The 20,814-nt window shown below is 29.3% G+C and overlaps 1 protein-coding gene and 1 long non-coding RNA gene across 7 annotated transcripts in view; one reads left to right on the forward strand and one right to left on the reverse strand.

The window, feature by feature from the left end:
- Positions 1 to 20,814, forward strand: part of LOC145960461 (proto-oncogene tyrosine-protein kinase ROS-like) — a 61,409-nt gene that overhangs the window by 27,787 nt on the left and 12,808 nt on the right. The window contains exon 7 of the mRNA XM_083079963.1: positions 10,653 to 10,658. Coding sequence (XP_082936089.1) covers positions 10,653 to 10,658 — 6 coding nt within the window. The remainder of the gene's footprint in view (positions 1 to 10,652; positions 10,659 to 20,814) is intronic.
- LOC145960462 (uncharacterized) lies at positions 8,076 to 15,835 on the reverse strand. 6 transcript variants are annotated; one of them, XR_014435368.1, is made up of 5 exons: positions 15,631 to 15,835; positions 9,653 to 9,796; positions 9,291 to 9,460; positions 8,958 to 9,136; positions 8,076 to 8,678 (listed from the first exon to the last, which is right to left on the reverse strand). It is a non-coding gene; the product is annotated as an uncharacterized LOC145960462 (long non-coding RNA). The 6 variants fall into 6 exon arrangements; XR_014435366.1 differs by having other exon boundaries at positions 15,555 to 15,835; XR_014435367.1 differs by having other exon boundaries at positions 15,333 to 15,835.

Genomic DNA, 20,814 nt, shown 5'->3' on the forward strand with positions numbered 1-20,814 from the left:
CCAATAATTAAATTTATTTGACTTCAACAAAATTTATTAAATCCAAAGAAATATTTTTTTCTGTATATTAACAATATCTCTTTAGAAGATTTTCCTCTTAACTTAAGAGGATCCTCTTGGCGCCTATTTTAGTGGTATATATTCTAAAGATAAATGGCATATTCTTAAGTTAAGAATACAATTTTTTCGGTGTACTCTTAGTGGTACTTAATTTTCAGATCTGATAATATTTATTCATATATGATATCATATATGACTATATTTGGCAAAACATAATTAGATATTGACAAAATCCATATATGGCCAATTTTATATGGACTTTTTTTTCCCGGGCATGATACCGCTATATATAAATTATTACAGAAATATAACATAGCAACATTTAAATATCATTTCTCAAGTATGTTTACGATACTATCTTGAAAAATGTTTTTGTAACATTTTTTAGGATAGTGTCGTAAACATTTTATATCAAGGTGTCTGAATGCGGACATTAACTGTTTATGCAATGTTTCTAAAACGTTTCTGCATGCATCTCCGAAACATTTCATGTTACAAAGTAATGTTTCCGAAAACTATCTGATATATTTCTTTGTATAATGGGATGTCATCAATGTAAAAATCTCTCAATACGATTTTCGCTCCTAAAGGATACAAAATTGTTTCATCTTCAGCTAATTTTTGCAAAGAACGTATAGCCAGAAATGATGCAGAAGCTGTGCCATATGTCACGGTAGCGAGCTCAAAAGTTTTTAATTTCTGTTGTGGATTATCGCGCCAAAGAATGCGTTGAAGACATCGTTGCGATGGATCGATAAGAACTTGCCGATACATTTTTGCAATATCGGCAGTCATTGCAAAACGAAATGTGCGAAAACGAGACAAAATCAAGAATAAATCTTGTTGACCAGGACCAACGAGTAACGCGTCATTTAAAGATTTTCCAGATTGAGTTTTACATGATGCATCAAAAACAACGCGCAATTTAGTAGTAGTGCTTGTATCTTTAATAACTACGTGATGTGGTAAATAAAAATAAATTTTAGCATCACGATCCACTGTCTTCTCTATTTGATACATATGATTCAGATCTTGATGATCACGTATGAACTTACGATATTCGTTATAAATTTCAGGTTGTTTTGATAAACGCTTTTCTAACATGAAAAAATGGCGTTCCGCGATTTCTCTGGATTTACCTAATTGTGAAATCACATCGTTCCTAAGAGGAAGTTTAACAACGAACCTACCCTCTTCATTTCGTGTAGTTCCTTCTTGAAAGAGAGCTTCGCACGCACGCTCTTCGGGAGAGAATGTATTTAGATTGCTGCTATAATTATTTTCTATCTCCCAGAATTTGGAGATGGTTTCATTAAGATCATCGATAGTAATTAAATGACAAGAAGCATTCTTTCCTTTCCTTTGAAGTTCAGCGAAAAGACCTGAAAGAATCCAACCAAACTTTGTTTTTTGAAGTGTAGGATGATCCTTACACTCTTTCATTTGACCTATGCATATGAGTTGCCAAAAGACTTCAGCTCCTATTAAAAGATCTATATCACTCGGGATATAAAAGTTTGGATCTGCGAGTTTAATGTTTGATGGAATTTTAAATTGCGAAGGATGTATAAATTCTTGTGGTAATTTTTGAATTATTTTTGGCAAAATAATGCAATTTAATTGCTCTTTATACGTGTTGAATCGAGACTGTACCGTTACATTAACTGAATTTCTTGCCTCAAAACTACCTTCCGCGATGCCCGAAATTGGCATATTTATAGACTGCTCATTTAGATGTAATTTTTTAGCAAATTCTTTAGTTAAAAAGTTTAATTGCAAACCATTATCTAATAATGCCCGATAAGCGTGAGTCTTGCCCTTTGAGTCATATACATGGATTATTGCGGTGGATAAAAGCACTCTCGATGGAATTTTTTGCGAACACTGTGTGACTACCGAAGTAGATATGTCTTTACTCTCCGTAGGTGTATTCTGAAGACTAGTATTTTGTATTGTATTCGATTCAAAATGTAAAAGAGTATTATGTGTACCTTGACATTTCCGACAAGACGACGGAGGACAATTTTTGGCTTGATGTTTACTAGTTCTTAAACAATTAATACATAAATGTGGACCCTTTACAATTTTAAAACGTTTGTCGACGGGAAGTTTCTTAAAAGATTCACATTGATAGAGAAAATGATTCTCCTTACAACACTCACAAGCTAAATTTGCAGTGGCCGCGTTTGCTACCGTCTTTTTTTATTTATGAGATGCAACGTTATTACCAGCACCAATGCTTGTAGTAGACTTACTTGCTATTGCTTCTAATGCTAAACATCTTTGAAGAAGAAAATCCTTAAGTTGTTTGAAAGTAGGAATAGAAGAATTTGTACGACTTGTTTCCCATTCCTTTTTTGTAGTCATATCTAATTTTGAAATGACCAGATGAATGACAAGATCATCCCAAACATCGACGGATCTTTCAAGAACCTTTAGAGCACGTAAATGTTTGCATACGCCATCGAGTAAGGCACGCAATTGCGTATGATTTTCCTTTGACATGGATGGTAACTCAAAAAATAATTTAATATGACCTTGAACGATACGTCGACGATTATCATATCGTTCAATCAGCAATTCTCATGCTTCCATATAATTTTCTGTTGTAATTTCAAATGCCTTTATAACCTCAGCAGCCTCACCTTCGAGTGACGATCTTAAATAGTGAAATTTCTGAATTTCAGAAAGACCTGGATTAGCATTAATTAATTTCTCAAATGTGTCATAAAACGTGTACCAATCTTCACTATTTCTTGAAAATGATGGTAATTCAATTTTAGGTAATCTAATCTGAGATGATATAGGATTGTTACGAGATTGTGGCATAGAATTCTGAGGTCTGATGTTCTCCTGATTTTCACGAAGATCAAGTTCATGAAGAACAGTTTCGAAACGAGATACAAGATTAAAATATGATAATTCAAACGTAGCCCGTTCGTCATTATGTTGTTTATGCAAAGTAGTAGTATTTGCTATCGCCAATATTAACAAAATCTAATGCTTCAATTCGAGATTGTATTTCATCATATTGATCTCACAAAATAGACAATTTTTTAATTCGTTCTGTTAAATCAAAACGCGATAATTGATTAGGATCCGACGAATCTAAAAAATGTTTAAGACGTGTGACTGTAGCTTTAATAGTTCTACGCTTGTTTCTCGCTTCGATTGCTGAAAGCGTTGATATTTTATATGGCGAAAATTAACAATTTGAGTAATGCAAATGATACAATAAAATACAATTGAAATAATACAATAGGAACTTGATGATACGATATAACGATATACAGGGTAGGGCAAAAGTTCCGGAACGGCTAAATATCTCAGAAAATATTAATTTTTTGAAAAAATAGTTTGGACAGAAAAAATGGCTTAAAAAATCTATTAGCTGATTTATTTGATCTTGGAATGACCTTGAAAAGCGCGGTCAAGGTAACCATAAAAATCTTAAATGGCAACCCCTATTTTTTATTACATATTCTTATAGCTAAGGTCGAGAGCTTTTCCAAAACACTATAATTAAGTTAGTTTTCATTAAGTACTTTTCGAGTTATGAGGCTTGAAATCATTTCTTAATTTTATACATAAACCATAAAATATCTTGTAAAATATTCATTTTTCGATTATCTTACCTTAATACTTTTATGTACAAAATAATAAGAGGAAGCAATTGGTGTACAGAAAACACATAGTTGTTTCGAAGAAAAGATGTAATTTGCAATTAACAATTAGATATTTTTTTTTTTAATAACTATGTGTTTTCTTTACACCAATTGATTCCTCTCATTATTTTGTACAGAAAAGTATTAAGGTAAGTTAATCGAAAAATAAATATTTTACAAGATATTTTACGGTTTATGTAAAATTATGAAATGATTTCAAACCTCATAACTCGGAAAGTACTTAATGAAAACTAACTTAATTATAGTGTTTTGGAAAGCTCTCGAGATGAGCTGAGTAGATAAGAATGTGTTATAAAAAGTAGGCGGTTCCATTTAAAAAATCAAAGTTGACCTTCAAATAACCTTGAAAATGACCTTTAATGTCGAATCCAAGGTCACTATTAGATAGCCCCCTTTGTTCCCTACAACTTTTATCCGAGTCGTTTTCCTTCAAATGTTGATCCTGAAAAGTTATGAGGGTGGAACTTTTAAAATAAGACACCCTGTATATACTACTTGCGCGCATATAATTTTCAAGAGAGAATGTCTTCTAAAAGTCCAGTGATCCAACGTGTTGTCCGAGAATTAACGTTTGAGATGCCACAGATCTTCTGTCGATCAAGCGTTGAGAAAGTAGATGCGTTTTTGAAATGGGGATGCGAAATGCCGGCCAATGTTATCGTTGCGATATAGTTTGAAGCGACTTCAAAACTTCTTCTGTATTTGGCCCAATGCCAATAATGTTGAAGGGATCTTGTGAATATCCTGTGAGTTTAAATGTTCAAAAAATTAAAAAGAAAATAGCATAAGAGCCAACGCGCGGTAGTTGGAGCGCAGAGAAGCAACAACACTTCTTTCTTTTTTCAATATTAGTTTATTAAAAAACACATTATAATAACAAAAAACGAACGTTTCGGATCATCTTTTGATCCTTCTTCAGCGCGATGTTAACAATTTATATTACAGATAGTGACGCGTTACATTAAACGAATTTGTTCTCGACGCGTAGGTGACGCTAAATTGCATCCCGCGGAGGTCTAGTAAGCGCTCTGCTTCCAACAGTCAATTAAATATACTATAGTTATACTATGCGACGTCACAGCAGATCTTACAAATCGAAAATTCATAAGCCGAACTGTCCATTTAGGGTGATTGTCTCCTCAATCAACACTCCCCTATATCAATTAGCTGCATTTTTACATAACATCATCTATGACGCTATCCCCAGGGCACATAGTCATGTTGCCAATAGCTTTGAATTAGTCAAAAAACTATCAGGTGTACAGTTAAATGACCACTTTAAATTACTATCATTGGATGTTGTTTCTCTCTTTACTAACATCCCGTTAGATTTAGCGTTGGATAGCGTCTCAGAGAGATGGCGTTTAATAAAAGAAAAGTGCAGCATTCCCCGCGACGAATTCTTGACTGCAGTTCGGTGTATATTAAATTCTATTTTCTTCACTTTTAATGGAAAAATATACCAACAAACATTCGGAACTCCCATGGGCTCTCCCCTATCCCCCATCATTGCCGATATCACTCTGCAAGATTTGGAAAATAAAGCAATTGGACGAGTTCCCTTCAATCTACCATTCTATTATAGGTATGTGGATGATATAGCTTTGGCGGCTCCCTCTTCTATGTTCAATGAGGTCTTGGGTATCTTCAACTCTTTTCACCCAAGGCTTCGGTTCACATTGGAGGAGGGAGTTGATAATAAACTTAATTTTCTTGATGTTACGAATCGTGAACAATAATTTAATCGAATTCGATTGGTATCACAAACCTACTTTTTCCGGGAGATATCTAAATTATAAGTCGAATCATCCACTATGCCATAAGAGGGGAACAATCGTAGGATTGGTGGATCGTGCCTTTTTATTATCGCATCCGAGATTCCATCAAAAAAACTTTGAGCTGATAGTCGGCGTCCTCTTGGACAATGGCTATCCTCTATTTTACATTTTCCATGTAATACGAGAACGTCTGAAGTTGCTATTGGCCTTGAATCGGACAGGCTTGGAGCCCGACGAGGACCACCCTGAGAAAAGACCCTCTTCATATTTCACAATCCCATACATTCCAACGTTTTCGGAACAATTTAAGCGAGTTCTTCCTAATCATGACACGGGAGTTTCTTATTTTGGCTTAAATAAACTTCGCAATTTTGTCAAGGTCCATAAAGACATAATGCCAAAAGATTCGTGTAACAATGTAGTGTATAAAGTCTCGTCGCAATGATTGCGATGCGTCATATGTCGGCCAAACTAGCAGACAGTTAAAAAAACGAATTTCTGAACACCGAAATCACATTCGACGTCACAAATACGAAATACGTCACAACCTTCGGTTATAACTAATCACAGACTGGAATTCGGTCACGATTTTAATTGGGAAGAATCTGAGATTTTGGATAGGGAGTCCTCGTTGGGCAAAAGGCTTGTCTCTGAAATGCTATTTGTCAAGCGCCAAAAAAATAGCTTGAACTTGCAGAGTGATACAGAGGGCTTGCATTATACATTTGCGACGATAATCGATAATTTATCGAAAATATGAGGCGTTCGTTCACGCGTCGGTATGTTTGTTATTGTTGAGTCAACTGCGCATGTCCTTGGTTGAGTCCATGTTTACGTCCTGACAACCGAGGATATATTTATACAGTTCGTCACCGAATCTCGAATCGACATGGAGCGCACAGCGGCATACTATATTATTAATTGTAAAAAGCGCGGAATCTGATGAGCCATGCTTCTAACTATTAATTTAAGCAAAAAAGCTTATTCACGTGTAATATCTTTCGGTATTTATTTTATTATTTTTATTCGATTTGTAAGATCTGCTATGACGTCACATAGTATAACTATAGTATATTTAATTGACTGTTGGAAGCAGAGCGCTTACTAGACCTCCGCGGGATGCAATTCAGCGTCACCTACGCGTCGAGAACAAATTCGTTTAATGTAACGCGTCACTATCTGTAATATAAATTGTTAACATCGCGCTGAAGAAGGATCAAAAGATAATCCGAAACGTTCATTTTTTGTTATTATAATGTATTTTTTAATAAACTAATATTGAAAAAAGAAAGAAGTGTTGTTGCTTCTCTGCGTTCCAACTACCGCGCGTTGGCTCTTATGCCATTTTCTTTTTAATTTTTTGATTACTTGAGCCAAATCTCTAATTATTAAATTTAAATGTTCAGTTGTAAGTCAAGGACAATTATGCACAAATTGCAATAAATTGCTGTTTTGCAATGTCAAACTGTTATCAAAGCAGTAGATGCAAGATGCAAGATGTATGCTCGAGAAGCCTGGTAATGGCGATAACTCAGATCTCTCAGAAGCACCCAGAAATTCTGCCATATCCTTGAGAGTCGACGAAAGAGTGATGAGTATATTTACTCCAATAATTATCTATCCGGCTCGAAGGACCAATGTTGAGAATAACTGCAGGGAAATTCTTTGTGTATGTGGACACTCTATTACTTTTTATACATTTTTAGATTAAATGAGCCATCTTGCAAAAATTAATTATTAATCTGATAAATCAATCAAACTTTTTTACTAAGTAACGCAAAAACAAAATAGTAACGAGTGTAGTAATATAATCTTTCATCAAGCAATCAATAGATGTCATGGAATGCATGAAAATGCATAATGAAATGAAATGTACAATAAAATACGTACACAACGCATACACCTTTGAATTTAAGCTTGAAATAAAATTATAGAATCTCAATAACAATTTTTACTTATGAAGAAACATTTTTGTAGGTAAAAATCCTTCCATATACAGAATATCAAAATTACTTATTCATCTTAATCTTTTCAAAGTCTTACAACTTAATGTCTTAACTTATAAGTTAAATGTAATAAATTTAAAGAATGTAATAAATTTTAACTTGTAAGTTAAATGTAATAAATTTTACACAGATCTTTATATTATAAATCTTTTACTATTGCATTGAATCCAGAAATAAAAAATATTTTTCCTTATTATTTATGTTACAAGTACGCGAACAAAAAATTACAAAATGCGTAGAATATATACGCATGAATTGATAATTTCTTTCTACGAGTTCTTTTTATGAAATTGTCGAAATAATATCACATATACGTATGCTGCACATGCTAAATTGCGAAACATATTGTTGCGAGAAGTGTTACGAAAAGACAAGATTCATTAGGATCAAGCAATGTCATGATTAAAATAAATCTCGAAAACTTAATGGCACGCATATTATTTAAAATAAAATTCTATATTAATATATTTTATTGTTTATATTATTGTTTTAATATTAATCCCAATTTTGAAATTTATAAATTCTCAATATATCTTCACGAAAATATTAAAATATTTTTATTACGCATACATAATTTTGATACGTTTATATTGATACGTTTATTTTGATACGGTTATATTGTAAATTACATGTACATTAAAGATAAAAGTATAAAAGTATTTTCAAAATACTCTTCATTAATCCAAATTAATCACTAGAATACATTGTGAAAATTGTATATCATTTGGATAATTTTCTTCCAGGTGTTTATTGGTCAGCGAGCGACCTTTCAGAGATCCTCCATGGCAATCGGCATTGCATCCACCGAGATACCAACATCGCTCTGGAGTCGCATATCACTATGTTAAAAAGCAGCATTAGGTGTGAGGTCTGGATAGCTCAGAAGTCTAGAGCCCAAAAAGCGAAAGACTCGGGTTCGATTTCCGATCTAGCCACTAGCACCTCACATATTTTTCTAGTCCACAAATATTGTTTTCTAGCAATTATTCGTTAGGCTTAAAATGCTCTCTTCACAGGATATGCATCGATGTCGTTGCCATGGATGGATTCTGTCATTCGTTAACCAAATGGGCGTCCGACCTTCTCCCACATACATCCTTATCTTTTCTGGGCGTATCTTTCCAGATACGTAATGAGTATCTTCAAATCTATAAAAGAATCGCCCTATTTTTTATTATCGATTTTTTTCGGTAAACATATCGATATACGATCTAAAATTAAAAAAACAGAACACACGTTGTAGAAATGAAAGATCATACTCGTAAAACATAAGTGATTTATAAGACTGCCACAAATATTCATATCTTGTTACGCATAACATAATGTATTATTTTCGGTGAGAATTATGTAGTGCGATTGACGGACATTATCTGAAGGTTCTTCATATAAAAAATAGTTGCGATATTCACATAAATATGGTAACATACCACTTGCTCCCAAAAACATGTAATCACATTTATCATGCCAAGCAATTATCATCCCATCATAATTTCGTGAATTGTGAAACAAATCCAAATCTCGTAGCCGATATGTTACGATCGTTTCCACAGCATATATAATTTCTTCTTTCCTTTCTTTTTATTATTTTTCTATTGCATCATTAGATCTAAAAATGTAAAAGCAACATTCAAATAATATTTTGTTGATTTGTAAAATAATGATTTAAATTGTAATTAATTATAATTAATATAATTTCTTTATTTATTGATAAATGAATGTTAAAATATATTATATAATGTGTAATAACTTACCTCTATTACCTTTATAATTTGTTCGTAGCAACCTTTAATCCATAGATGATTTTACAATGTTAATTCAATATCTTCTTCAGATAAACAGGAAGCGGGATATCGTATTAAATTTCCATTTATAATTTATATATTTATTACATTCTAATTTACGATTGAAATATATCATCATGCTGTGTTATCTAAAAAAAAACAAATAAACAAAATTTCAATTGCAGACAAGAAAATAAAAATAACGTTTGTTACTTTCATTCATTGATTATAAAATGTATTAGTTTATTAACTTACTATATTATTAAGGCTTATAATTAGCATTATTTTTTACTTATAATTAAATGTTATTTATTGATATAAAATGTAATATAAAGTATTACTTGGAATTAGCAGTAATTGTCATCAAATTTATACGGTAAATGATATTTGTGATATTTTCCTGTGAAAACATTTAACGGATAATTTAGCACGCGCGATACCGTTCTTATTTAAAAGTACTCTGCATTATCCCAGTTTTTGTATTACTGCAAATAATAAAAAGATATCCATTATATATATACAGGTATACATAATTATTCTGAAATATTTTACGAAATATTTCAGAATAATATAATTATTTAGATAATTTATTGATTTTCGAACGTTTTGTATATTCTATTACAGTTTTTGTACAATATTAATTAATTTTTTCATGATTTAATGATCACTCGGTTGGAAGCAGATTGAAGGCATCATCACATTTTTTAACGCATCTTTTCGAAACATTGCGCGATTTTCGAAATCTATTATATTACAGTTTTCCTATTAATTAACCATGCTAATTAAAACTCTGTTAATGATTGAAACTTATAAAATGAAAGAATGCAACTCGGACTATATGAAAACTCTAATAGAATATACAAAACGTTCAAAAATTAAAGTAAAAATTAAGTATCTAAATAATTATATCATTGTGAAATATTTTGTAAAATATTAAGATATTTACATAAAATTATGAATTAATAATCTGAACAATAGTCTTTCATTTTACAAAGAGTTTCAATTATTAGTAGCACACATTAAATAATTTTCTTATGATTTTATTTTATTTTTTTATTATCGCTCGGAGACGGAGGCTGAAAACACGTAGTAAAACGAATCAAATAACAAAATTAAATAATTAACGTAACGGAAAGCCTTTTGTTTTTTTATGGAATTAATAAAATAAATTCATACACACACACACATACACACACACACACACACACTCTCTCTCTCTCTCTAAAAATGAGTCAGTATATTATCACTAAAAACAGTAAACAGAGTCGCTGATACAGCAGTTATAAGTTATTATAGCACTGCTCTCTAAAAGTGAATCAGTGTATTATCACTGAAAAACAGTAAATAGTCACTGATTACAAGCAGTTATAAGTACAGCACTGTAAATCAGTGACAATACACTGATTCACTTTTAGAGAGTGTAAATCAATAATATTTCACTGAAAGAATTAGTAATATTGACTGTTTTAATCAGTAATATTAATTTATCTACTTCGTATAAAATTAAAAATTTTATTTATATTTACATACGTATTAGAACAAGAATGTTAAATAAATGATAGTTTATTTTACATCTTTAACATATAATGAACAGATCATTTTCGTTTATTCGCCGGACATTTACTTGTCCGATTTATAAAATCCATTTAATATCTGAAGTTCTTCTACTCTCTAAAAGTGAATTAATGTATTATCATTGTAATCAGTGCTGTACTTATAACTGCTTGTAATCAGTGAGTATTTACTGTTTTTCAGTGATAATACACTGATTCAATCTAGCGAAAGTAGTATATATACTACTTTCACTAAAGTGAATCAGTGTATTATCACTGAAAAACAGTAAATACTCACTGATTACAAGCAGTTATAAGTACAGCACTGATTACAGTGATAATACACTGATTCACTTTTAGAGAGTATTGAGATTGTATCAGAAATTAAATCGAAGTGATACTTTTAATTTTATCCGTCGCCCTTTGCAAGCTTTATACAATTCTCATGATTAAAACTTAAGTACAAGAAAAATAGCGCACTGTAGCGGTATAAACGAACGAACTAGCGATTACTGATTTTACAGTGAAATTTTACTTCCACTGACTATAATTAGTGAGATCTAAGATAAAGTAACAAAAAAGAAGCGTTTCTACTATAGATCAATAAAATACTGATTCTTAGTAATCTTATTTATATATTTGTAAATTAATATAGTTTTCGTAATAATTATATATATATATATATATATATATATATATATATATATATTTATATGTATGTATGTATATGTATATATATGTATATATGTATATATAATTTGAAATTAATAAAAATTAGTTTTTATTTTGTCTATAGAAACGTAAAAAATACGTTTCCTTAACTATGGTTTTAAAAGCATTTCTATAGAAACGCTTCTTATTAATGTTTTACGGTTAAAAAATATTGGATACGTTTAAGAAATGTATATAAAACGAATGTGTGCTACTTGGAGCATCATGGCATATCTTAAAGTTATTTATTGACGACAGCCATGTGTTATAAAACGTTTCGTCATCTATTGACAATGCGTAATTAAGGGTTAACTGTCCATTTGACATTAATATTGTCTTGTTGCCATGCAGCGGGAATTAAATCAAACTTCAAATTTTATCTCGAAAATATTATAGTTCTAAGAAGTGACATAGAAGAGATGATATATTGAATCCAATAAATATTGTCATTATATGTATTATCTAATTGATATAAATTAATGAACTTAATTAATGAAGAAAAAATTGTAGATGGACATACATGTATTAATACTTGAATGTTTGTTTCCTTACAATACTTATTAGATATTCAACATGTGTACTTTTGTATTTTATATATTATATAAATATAGATCTGCACTTTTTAATATTAATATAATAGTAATATTAATCATAAACTTAAATTTAAGGCCATAAGAGCTAAACGCGGATGATAGTGCGTAAGTTCAACGAGAAAATAAGTTTTTCGTTGAAACTTATTTGTGTGCACAGGGCACAAATTTTCTTGGTACGATACCAAGCAAATTTAAATAATTCTCAATTCGAGAATTTATTTAATTATTATCCCTCTTTCCCCCCTGTAATGTTGTAGGCGAGAAAAATATCGGGCCGAAAGTCGCTGAATCGGGAATCGAACCCGAGTCTTACGCTTGCCGGGCGACTGCTCTAGACTCGGGTTCGATTCCCGATTCAGCGACTTTCGGCCCGATATTTTTCTCGCCTACAACATTACAGGGGGGAAAGAGGGATAATAATTAAATAAATTCTCGAATTGAGAATTATTTAAATTTGCTTGGTATCGTACCAAGAAAATTTGTGCCCTGTGCACACAAATAAGTTTCAACGAAAAACTTATTTTCTCGTTGAACTTACGCACTATCATCCGCGTTTAGCTCTTATGGCCTTAAATTTAAGTTTATGTTTCAATACACAGAGCCTAATTTCTTATAGTAATATTAATATTAACTAATAGTAATATTAACTATTTTGTAAATTCATAAATGTTAACACACAATTGTAAGTTTCTTTCCAAGCTTTTTTATATTATGTTTTGGAGCTTTTTCCTATTTCAAACTGTACATATAAATCTTTGTACATACATATATCATTGCTGTGGAGGGAATAAATTTTTATAAATGTATAAAATATTTGAAAATACGCCTATTATTATGCATGAATTTAAAAAGAGATCATTATATAAATACTTATTTAATTATTCTTAGTTATTCTTAACATAATTATTCTTAATTATTCTTAGCGGAAGTTTCTCTAATGATATAAAAATATTTTTGAAAATAAAAATGTTGTATATCATTTAATATATGAATGGACTGAATAAGTCACAAAAGGAGACCAGAGCATTACAAAATTATTTTCAATTATATGTCACGTAATTAAAATGTTTATAACTTTTTTTGGAAAAAGTAATTGATTTATAGCGGGAGAAAGAGAGAATTTGATTGGATGCACTAATGCACACTGGTGCATATAAAAATTGTCGTATATAAAATTACAATAGTATAATTAAAATAATAAAGTAATTAATATAAGTTTTTCATATTATATTATATTATATTATATTAAGTATATTATGTTAAATTAATATCTTTAATAAAAAAATTCCTTAAAAATAATTTTTTACAGTAATTTTCCCTCAAAAAATCATTTTCCTAAAAAACAAAACCTCAACAAATAATTTTCATAAAAAAATATTAAAAAATAAAAGATCAAAACTAAATATGAAATCAATAATTACTATTAGCCAAGTACTTAAGAGCAATTTGTAAATTTGATATAATATTTGCCGTAAAATATCAATTTTATACAATAGAAATATTATACATAAGTTCTCCCTAAGAAATTAAAACGCATGTTATATTTATTCAGAGAAAATTGATTTTTAAAATATTTAATGAGAATTAGGATTCTCTTAATTATCAAAACACTTTTTATATAATGTATATAATTTAAAAAAAAAGTTTTACTCAAGTTTTAAATCGCACAGTCTTTAAATCGAAGTAAGTTATGAAAACTTGGCGTGCCCGGATTGTTTACATTATAAACAAATATATCTCCAATAAAATGTAAAATATTAGACATTATGTAATTAAATATTTAATCTGTATTTGATTACGATCTGGGCACGCCAAGTTTTCATAATTTACTTCGATTTAAAGACTGTGCGATTTAAAACTTGCGTAAAACTTTTTTTTTAAATTGTATGCATTATATGAAAAGTGTTTTGAGAATTAAAAGAATCCTAATTCTCATTAAATATTTTAAAAATCAATTTTCTCTGAATAAATATAACATGCGTTTTAATTTCTTAGGGAGAACTTATGTATAATATTTCTACTGTATAAAATTGATATTTTACGGCAAATATTATATCAAATTTACAAATTGCTCTTAAGTACTTGGCTAATAGTAATTATTGATTTCATATTTAGTTTTGATCTTTTATTTTTTAATATTTTTTTATGAAAATTATTTGTTGAGGGTTTGTTTTTTAGGAAAATGATTTTTTGAGGGAAAATTACTGTAAAAAAATTATTTTTAAGGAATTTTTTTATTAAAGATGCATACAAGGTAGAATATTTTTTATGTACTTGGCGTATTTTTTTTACCTTTGTAAGGTTTTTTTTAGAGGGATTTCACACCTTTTTGTAAAATTTTATACCCTTTTTACAAATTATTTTTTGGGGGAAAATATTTGCATATTATCTATTACTCTATAGTTATATAGTATATAATTATATATATATATATATATATATATATATATATATATACATATGTGTGTGTGTATGTAGAAATTTACATATTTGACTGCGCAACCATAATTATAGTTACATAGATATTTATTACATTTGCATGCGTAGACACAAATATAGTTACGCAGAAATATTTCCTACATGTATAATTATATATATATATAAATAAATATCTATGTAACTATAATTATGGTTGCGCAGTCAACTATGTAAATTTCTACACACACACTATATGTGTGTGTGTGTGTGTGTGTGTGTGTGTGTATGCACACATACACATATATATATAATTATCATTATACATGTAGGGAATATTTCTGCGTAACTATATTTGTCTACACAAGCAAATGTAATAAATGTCTATGTAACTATAATTATGGTCGCGCAATCAAATATGTAAATTTCTACACACATACACACACACACACACACACACACACACACACACACATATATATATATATATAATTATAAATTACATAATTATATATATATATTCCACAAAATGATAACTGTTTATTCTCTTTATTAAGATTAATGTATAATATGTCAAAATATATTATGTCTAAACAGATAATGAAAAAAATTTTACAATATTTTTACTTTTTGATGAATTTTTCACAATCCACTTGATTGTTGTTAAGTGTCACATACACAAGTCTGTGTTTTTATTATATAATAAATGTACTTGGCGTCGCGACGCTACCGCGTCGCTTGATAATAACCTTTAATATGTCACTTCTCTTCCTTGTTCCGTACTATAGTTTTATTTATTTACTTATTTATTTATTTCTTTTTTATTTTTATCATTTTTATTTATTCATTGTTAATCTGTGTTTAATAACCTAACTGCTTAACGTGTCACTTCTCTTCCTTGTTATACACTATTCCGCACTATACATTAATAATTTCACACAACATATAACTTGTTAAAGCCTTTTACATACCGTATAACCGTATACGCACGATGTGAACGCTTGAGGGACAAACTCGCTTTGCTTGTGTGCGTGCGAGCATACGTACGTGAGACTGAAGAAAATCCGGGAGAACGTAAAATGTCACAATTTTGATATGCGATCATCATTTCTCGGGATTGATTGCACCGATTTTATTCAAACTGGTCGCAATCGAAAGCTTGTATCCACATTATATAGTAAAAGTGCCGTTAGATTTTTTCTTAAGGTCTTAGTTTCTGAAATATCTTAATCGAAAGTTTATATGATGTGAAATTCCGGATAAGCTACTTGGCAGCGCCGTGTCGATCGAGAGCAGTGACTCTCAATGCTCGGATCCTGTTTTTTATGTACTTGGCGTCACGACGCTACCGCGTCGCTTGATTAAGTAAAGTTATATTATATACGTTATTATATTATAAGGTTATTCAATGCAAATAACGATAATAATAACTCATACAATCATTTTATTTATTTTAATTATTTATGTGTTATTGGAAATTTGTATTTATTTATACTAGAACTACTAGAATTATACTAAAAACGCTACCGCGTAACGTATTGATTCAAACTGCATTATATGAATGTCACAGAAAACGTATAAATCAATTCTTTTAAATCCATTATTACTTTCCTTATAATCAGAATTTCTTTTTATATAGTACACGTGCCTCTTATGCCAAAAAGAAGATACTCAGAAATAAATTAATATAAAAAGTTTAATAAAATTCATTAAACAATTATATATGCATATAATTATTTTTATTTATATATACCCAATAAACACTGTTTTGTAACTTTTACAGAACATTCACAAAACAGCTGTTCGCTGTTGTGGTAACTGTTATGTCCACGATTAAGTAACGTTTAGATGGAAATGTCAGCAACATTATGCTTGTATATAATACATAATAAATACATAAAATTTAAACGTAATAGACACAAAATTAAAACGTAATAGATATATAAAATTTATATGTGAAATTACGTAACTGTAACAGAACATAGTAAACACTGTTCTGTAACATTTACAGAATAAATATGGTAACCGATAAAACGTAATAAATACATAAAATTTATATATAAAATTACGTCACTGTAACAGAACATAGTAAACACTGTTCTGTTACAAATTATTTACTAAGTGTTACATCGCATTTTTATTGTCTTACATTTAACTAGATACAGTACAATATCCTTTGTAATCACGTGTGTATATATATATATATATATATATATATATATATATATATATATATATATATATTGATTTCCGACATTCACCCGACATAAAAAAAAATTATATTCGTATATTTATCTCGAAATTTTATTACTTTTTTTAACTACGTTTGTTTTTTAAGATGTAGCCTATATGATAATTCTATCTGAAAATTAGCGTTTTTTGTAATGGATTAAATGTTTCCTCGTATTTGGAAAACACACTTACCTTGATGGGACTCGAACTCGGGACCTCTGGATCGTGAGCCAACTGCCTTACGTGGTAGACTACTTCTTCATTTAATTTAAGTGTTATATATTATCTACATATGTCATAACTAGCGCAAATATATAATTTTCCATAAATTATTTTAAGAACCAAATTTATCATTAAGAAACAAATTCAGTTTTAAGAAAGTAATAAAATTTCGACATAAATATACGAATATAATTTCTTTTTTAATGTCAGGTCAATGTCGGACACCAGTTGTCGCGGTATTGCCAACGTTGACCCGTGAGTCGGCATCTGGCAAGAGTCGGCTAACCTCGCTTGGGCCGACGCCGCGATGTCGCGTCGCGATCGAATAATGACAGTCGGTATATATATATATATATATATATATATATATATATATATATTTATATATATATATATATATATATACCTGAAAGCCATAGCGAAACGGTTATAGAAAGCATAATATTAGAAGAAAATTTATTTTACATTTATTTATATCAACAGTGAGATAATTTTATGATTATTTATTTATTGACATCGTATCTAGATCTTTTGCAATGTGTATACATATAAGTATATCCCAATCACAGTTATTAAGCACAAAACAAAATATTTCACCTATCTGTTGTTCATGAGTGCATTGAGGAAAAGATACATATACATTTCGATCAAAATTTCTCGTTTATATAGAATCGTATACAATTATGCATGATTGTATCTGAACTATATTTGTTACTTATATATATTGATATATGACGCAAGACTTATATATAATTATATATTAAACTAACAGAAATCCATATATAATTATACATAAAACATTGTGAACATCATATATAAGTATGCAAAATGCGCACTTATATATAATTATATGTAACAGTTATTGCATTTATATATAAATATATATAATGTCCTGTACTCTATCATTTATAATTATACATATTTTTGCACAATTATATATAGTTTTGTACAATTATATTCAATTCTGCATGAATATACATGAAAAATTTTTTACCGGGTTATCGCTTTTAAATTATATATAAATATATCGCAACTTTTCTTTATCAAAATCTTTCATTTTCTTGTTTCTGCATATTTCTCCTCTTTTTACGAATTCTTTTTACAAGATTTAAACAAAAATGTATACATTCACATCAATAAAATACTGTTAATGTTACATGTTTAAAATAACGTTACAATTATGTCGTTAAAGTTGCATAGCATTCATGAAGTTTTTGAAGTGTACCCATTTACATTCACCAAAATACATAAATATTACGTATTTAACATAACGTTTCAATTATATCATTAGAGATACGTAGCATTTATGAAGTTTTTAGAGTCTACACATTTACATTCACCAAAACACATAAATATTACGTATTTAACATAACGTTACAATTATATCGTTAGAGTTACATAGCATTTACAAAACTTTTAGAGTATACACATTTACGTTCAACAAAATACATAAATGTTACGTATTTAACATTACGTTTCAATTATATCGTTAGAATTACGTAGCATTTACGAAACTTTTAGAGTATACACATTTACATTCACCAAAATACATAAATATTACGTATTTAATATAACGTTACAACTGTGTCGTTAGAGTTACGTAGCATTTACGAAACTTTTAGAGTATACACATTTACGTTCAACAAAATACATAAATGTTACGTATTTAACATTACGTTTCAATTATATCGTTAGAATTACGTAGCATTTACGAAACTTTTAGAGTATACACATTTACATTCACCAAAATACATAAATGTTACATATTTAACATAACGTTACAACTGTGTCGTTAGAGTTACGTAGCATTTACGAAACTTTTAGAGTGTACACATTTACGTTCACCAAATTGCATACATATTACATAACAAAGTAACGACAAAATTACATAACAATTTTATGTAAGAATTATAGATTCATTATGTTATTGACATAACTGATACGTTATAGTTTCATTTTAATTATCTGTAATATATACATATAGAACATTATGTAATTGTTACGGAAATGAGTCCTGCGTGTTTACTAGATAGAATTATTTTTGTTTTATACATATATAACTTTTTGTCAAACAATTTTTAAAGATTTTAATTCTTTTTGAAATAACGCGAGTATCTCTGTGGAGAAAAATAAATTACAAACGGAATGCAGCTAATAAGACGTCGTGGCAACACATGATCAAATTGATCATTCGAAGTCAGTTACTATTGTGATCGCTAGCCAAAACATGCTACCGCGTTACTTGTCGTTTGATTCAAACTGCATTATATGAATATCACAAAAAATTGTGTACGAATAGTGGATTTTAAAAAGCATACGTAGTAACACAATTGTATGTAGTAACACAATCGTACGAATGAATTGTCATAATTACATTTAATAAAACCAAAGATATAGCAAATATTGAAGTGAATTCGATTACACGCTGCGTGTGCTTGAATATGGCTGAAAATATTATAAGATCTGTAATTCTATAACTTCTTTGATCGTTTGTAATTTAATTGCTATTATCCTTTTATCGACTGCTTTTCTACTATAATGTTAATAAAAAAGGAAAGCTGATAATAATTATATTCCTGTGTTCGCGATATAATCAAATGAATATGTATTATTTCGCATTGTCATTTGTTCTTTTAAAAAAATAGAAATTATTTATTTACTCAGAATTCCCTAATTTAATCTTAAGATATATGTTGTGACCATAAAGAGAAATCTAAAAACATAATATTAGAAGATAATAACTTGCGATTCGTTAAAAAACTGAATTTTAAGGAATTTATCGAAAATATATGTATATATATGAATATCAATTTGATTAGCACATCAGAATTAGTGGAGTGAGAAAAACAGCTAATTGAGGATTCAACGGAAGCCGATTGAGTGCAAACATTTACGAAAAATGCAAATTATGTTTGGAACAATTTTATGTGTTTTATCGAAAAGTTTAGTACTGACAAAGGCAACTATCACATTTATGCCGAAAGATTATACTACTTCAAACAGCCTCCAGAAAGAAAATGTTTCCATATGTCCGAATTTAAATTTCACGCAGGTAAGAGATATTTTTTGCATGATTAAGAAACAATTGAATGTTATTGCAGCTAGTAGTGTGACTAAAAATGAATGATAATAAATTATATACTGTTTCTGTCTATATAATAAGATAAAGAAAACACATAATTGTTTCGAAGAAAAAATATGTAATTTGCAATTAACAATTACATATTTTTTCTTCGAAACAACTATGTGTTTTCTTTACACCAATTGATTCCTCTCATTATTTTGTACATAAAAGTATTAAGGTAAGATAATAAAAAAATGAATATTTTACTAGATATTTTATGGTTTATGTAAAATTAAGATATTATTTTAAGCTTCATAACTCGAAAAGTACTCAATGAAAAAATACTTTATTATAGTGTTTTGGAAAGCTCTCGAGATGAGCTGCAAGAATATGTAATAAAAAGTAGGCAGTTCCATTTAAAAAAATTGAATGTGACCTTCACGTGACCCTCAAACGACTTTTCAAGGTCAAACCAATGACACCATCTTATGGCTCTCTTCAAGCCATACAACTTTTGTCTGAAACATTTTTTTCTAACTCTAAGTAATATCGAGATATTTGACTGACAAAAATAAAATGGGACACCCTGTATATTATATATACACTCGTCAACAAAATTATCGCATAGGTAATTTCATGTCAAATTTTCGCATAACTTCAAATAAGTATAACTCCGTCAAAAGTGGTCGTATTTGAAAAATTTTTTTTTCATT

This window comes from Camponotus vicinus, unplaced genomic scaffold, assembly GCF_025532165.1.
Source record: "Camponotus vicinus isolate PSW18456_S1 unplaced genomic scaffold, iyCamVici1.0 SCAF_10, whole genome shotgun sequence".
NCBI classification, from domain to species: domain Eukaryota; kingdom Metazoa; phylum Arthropoda; class Insecta; order Hymenoptera; family Formicidae; genus Camponotus; species Camponotus vicinus.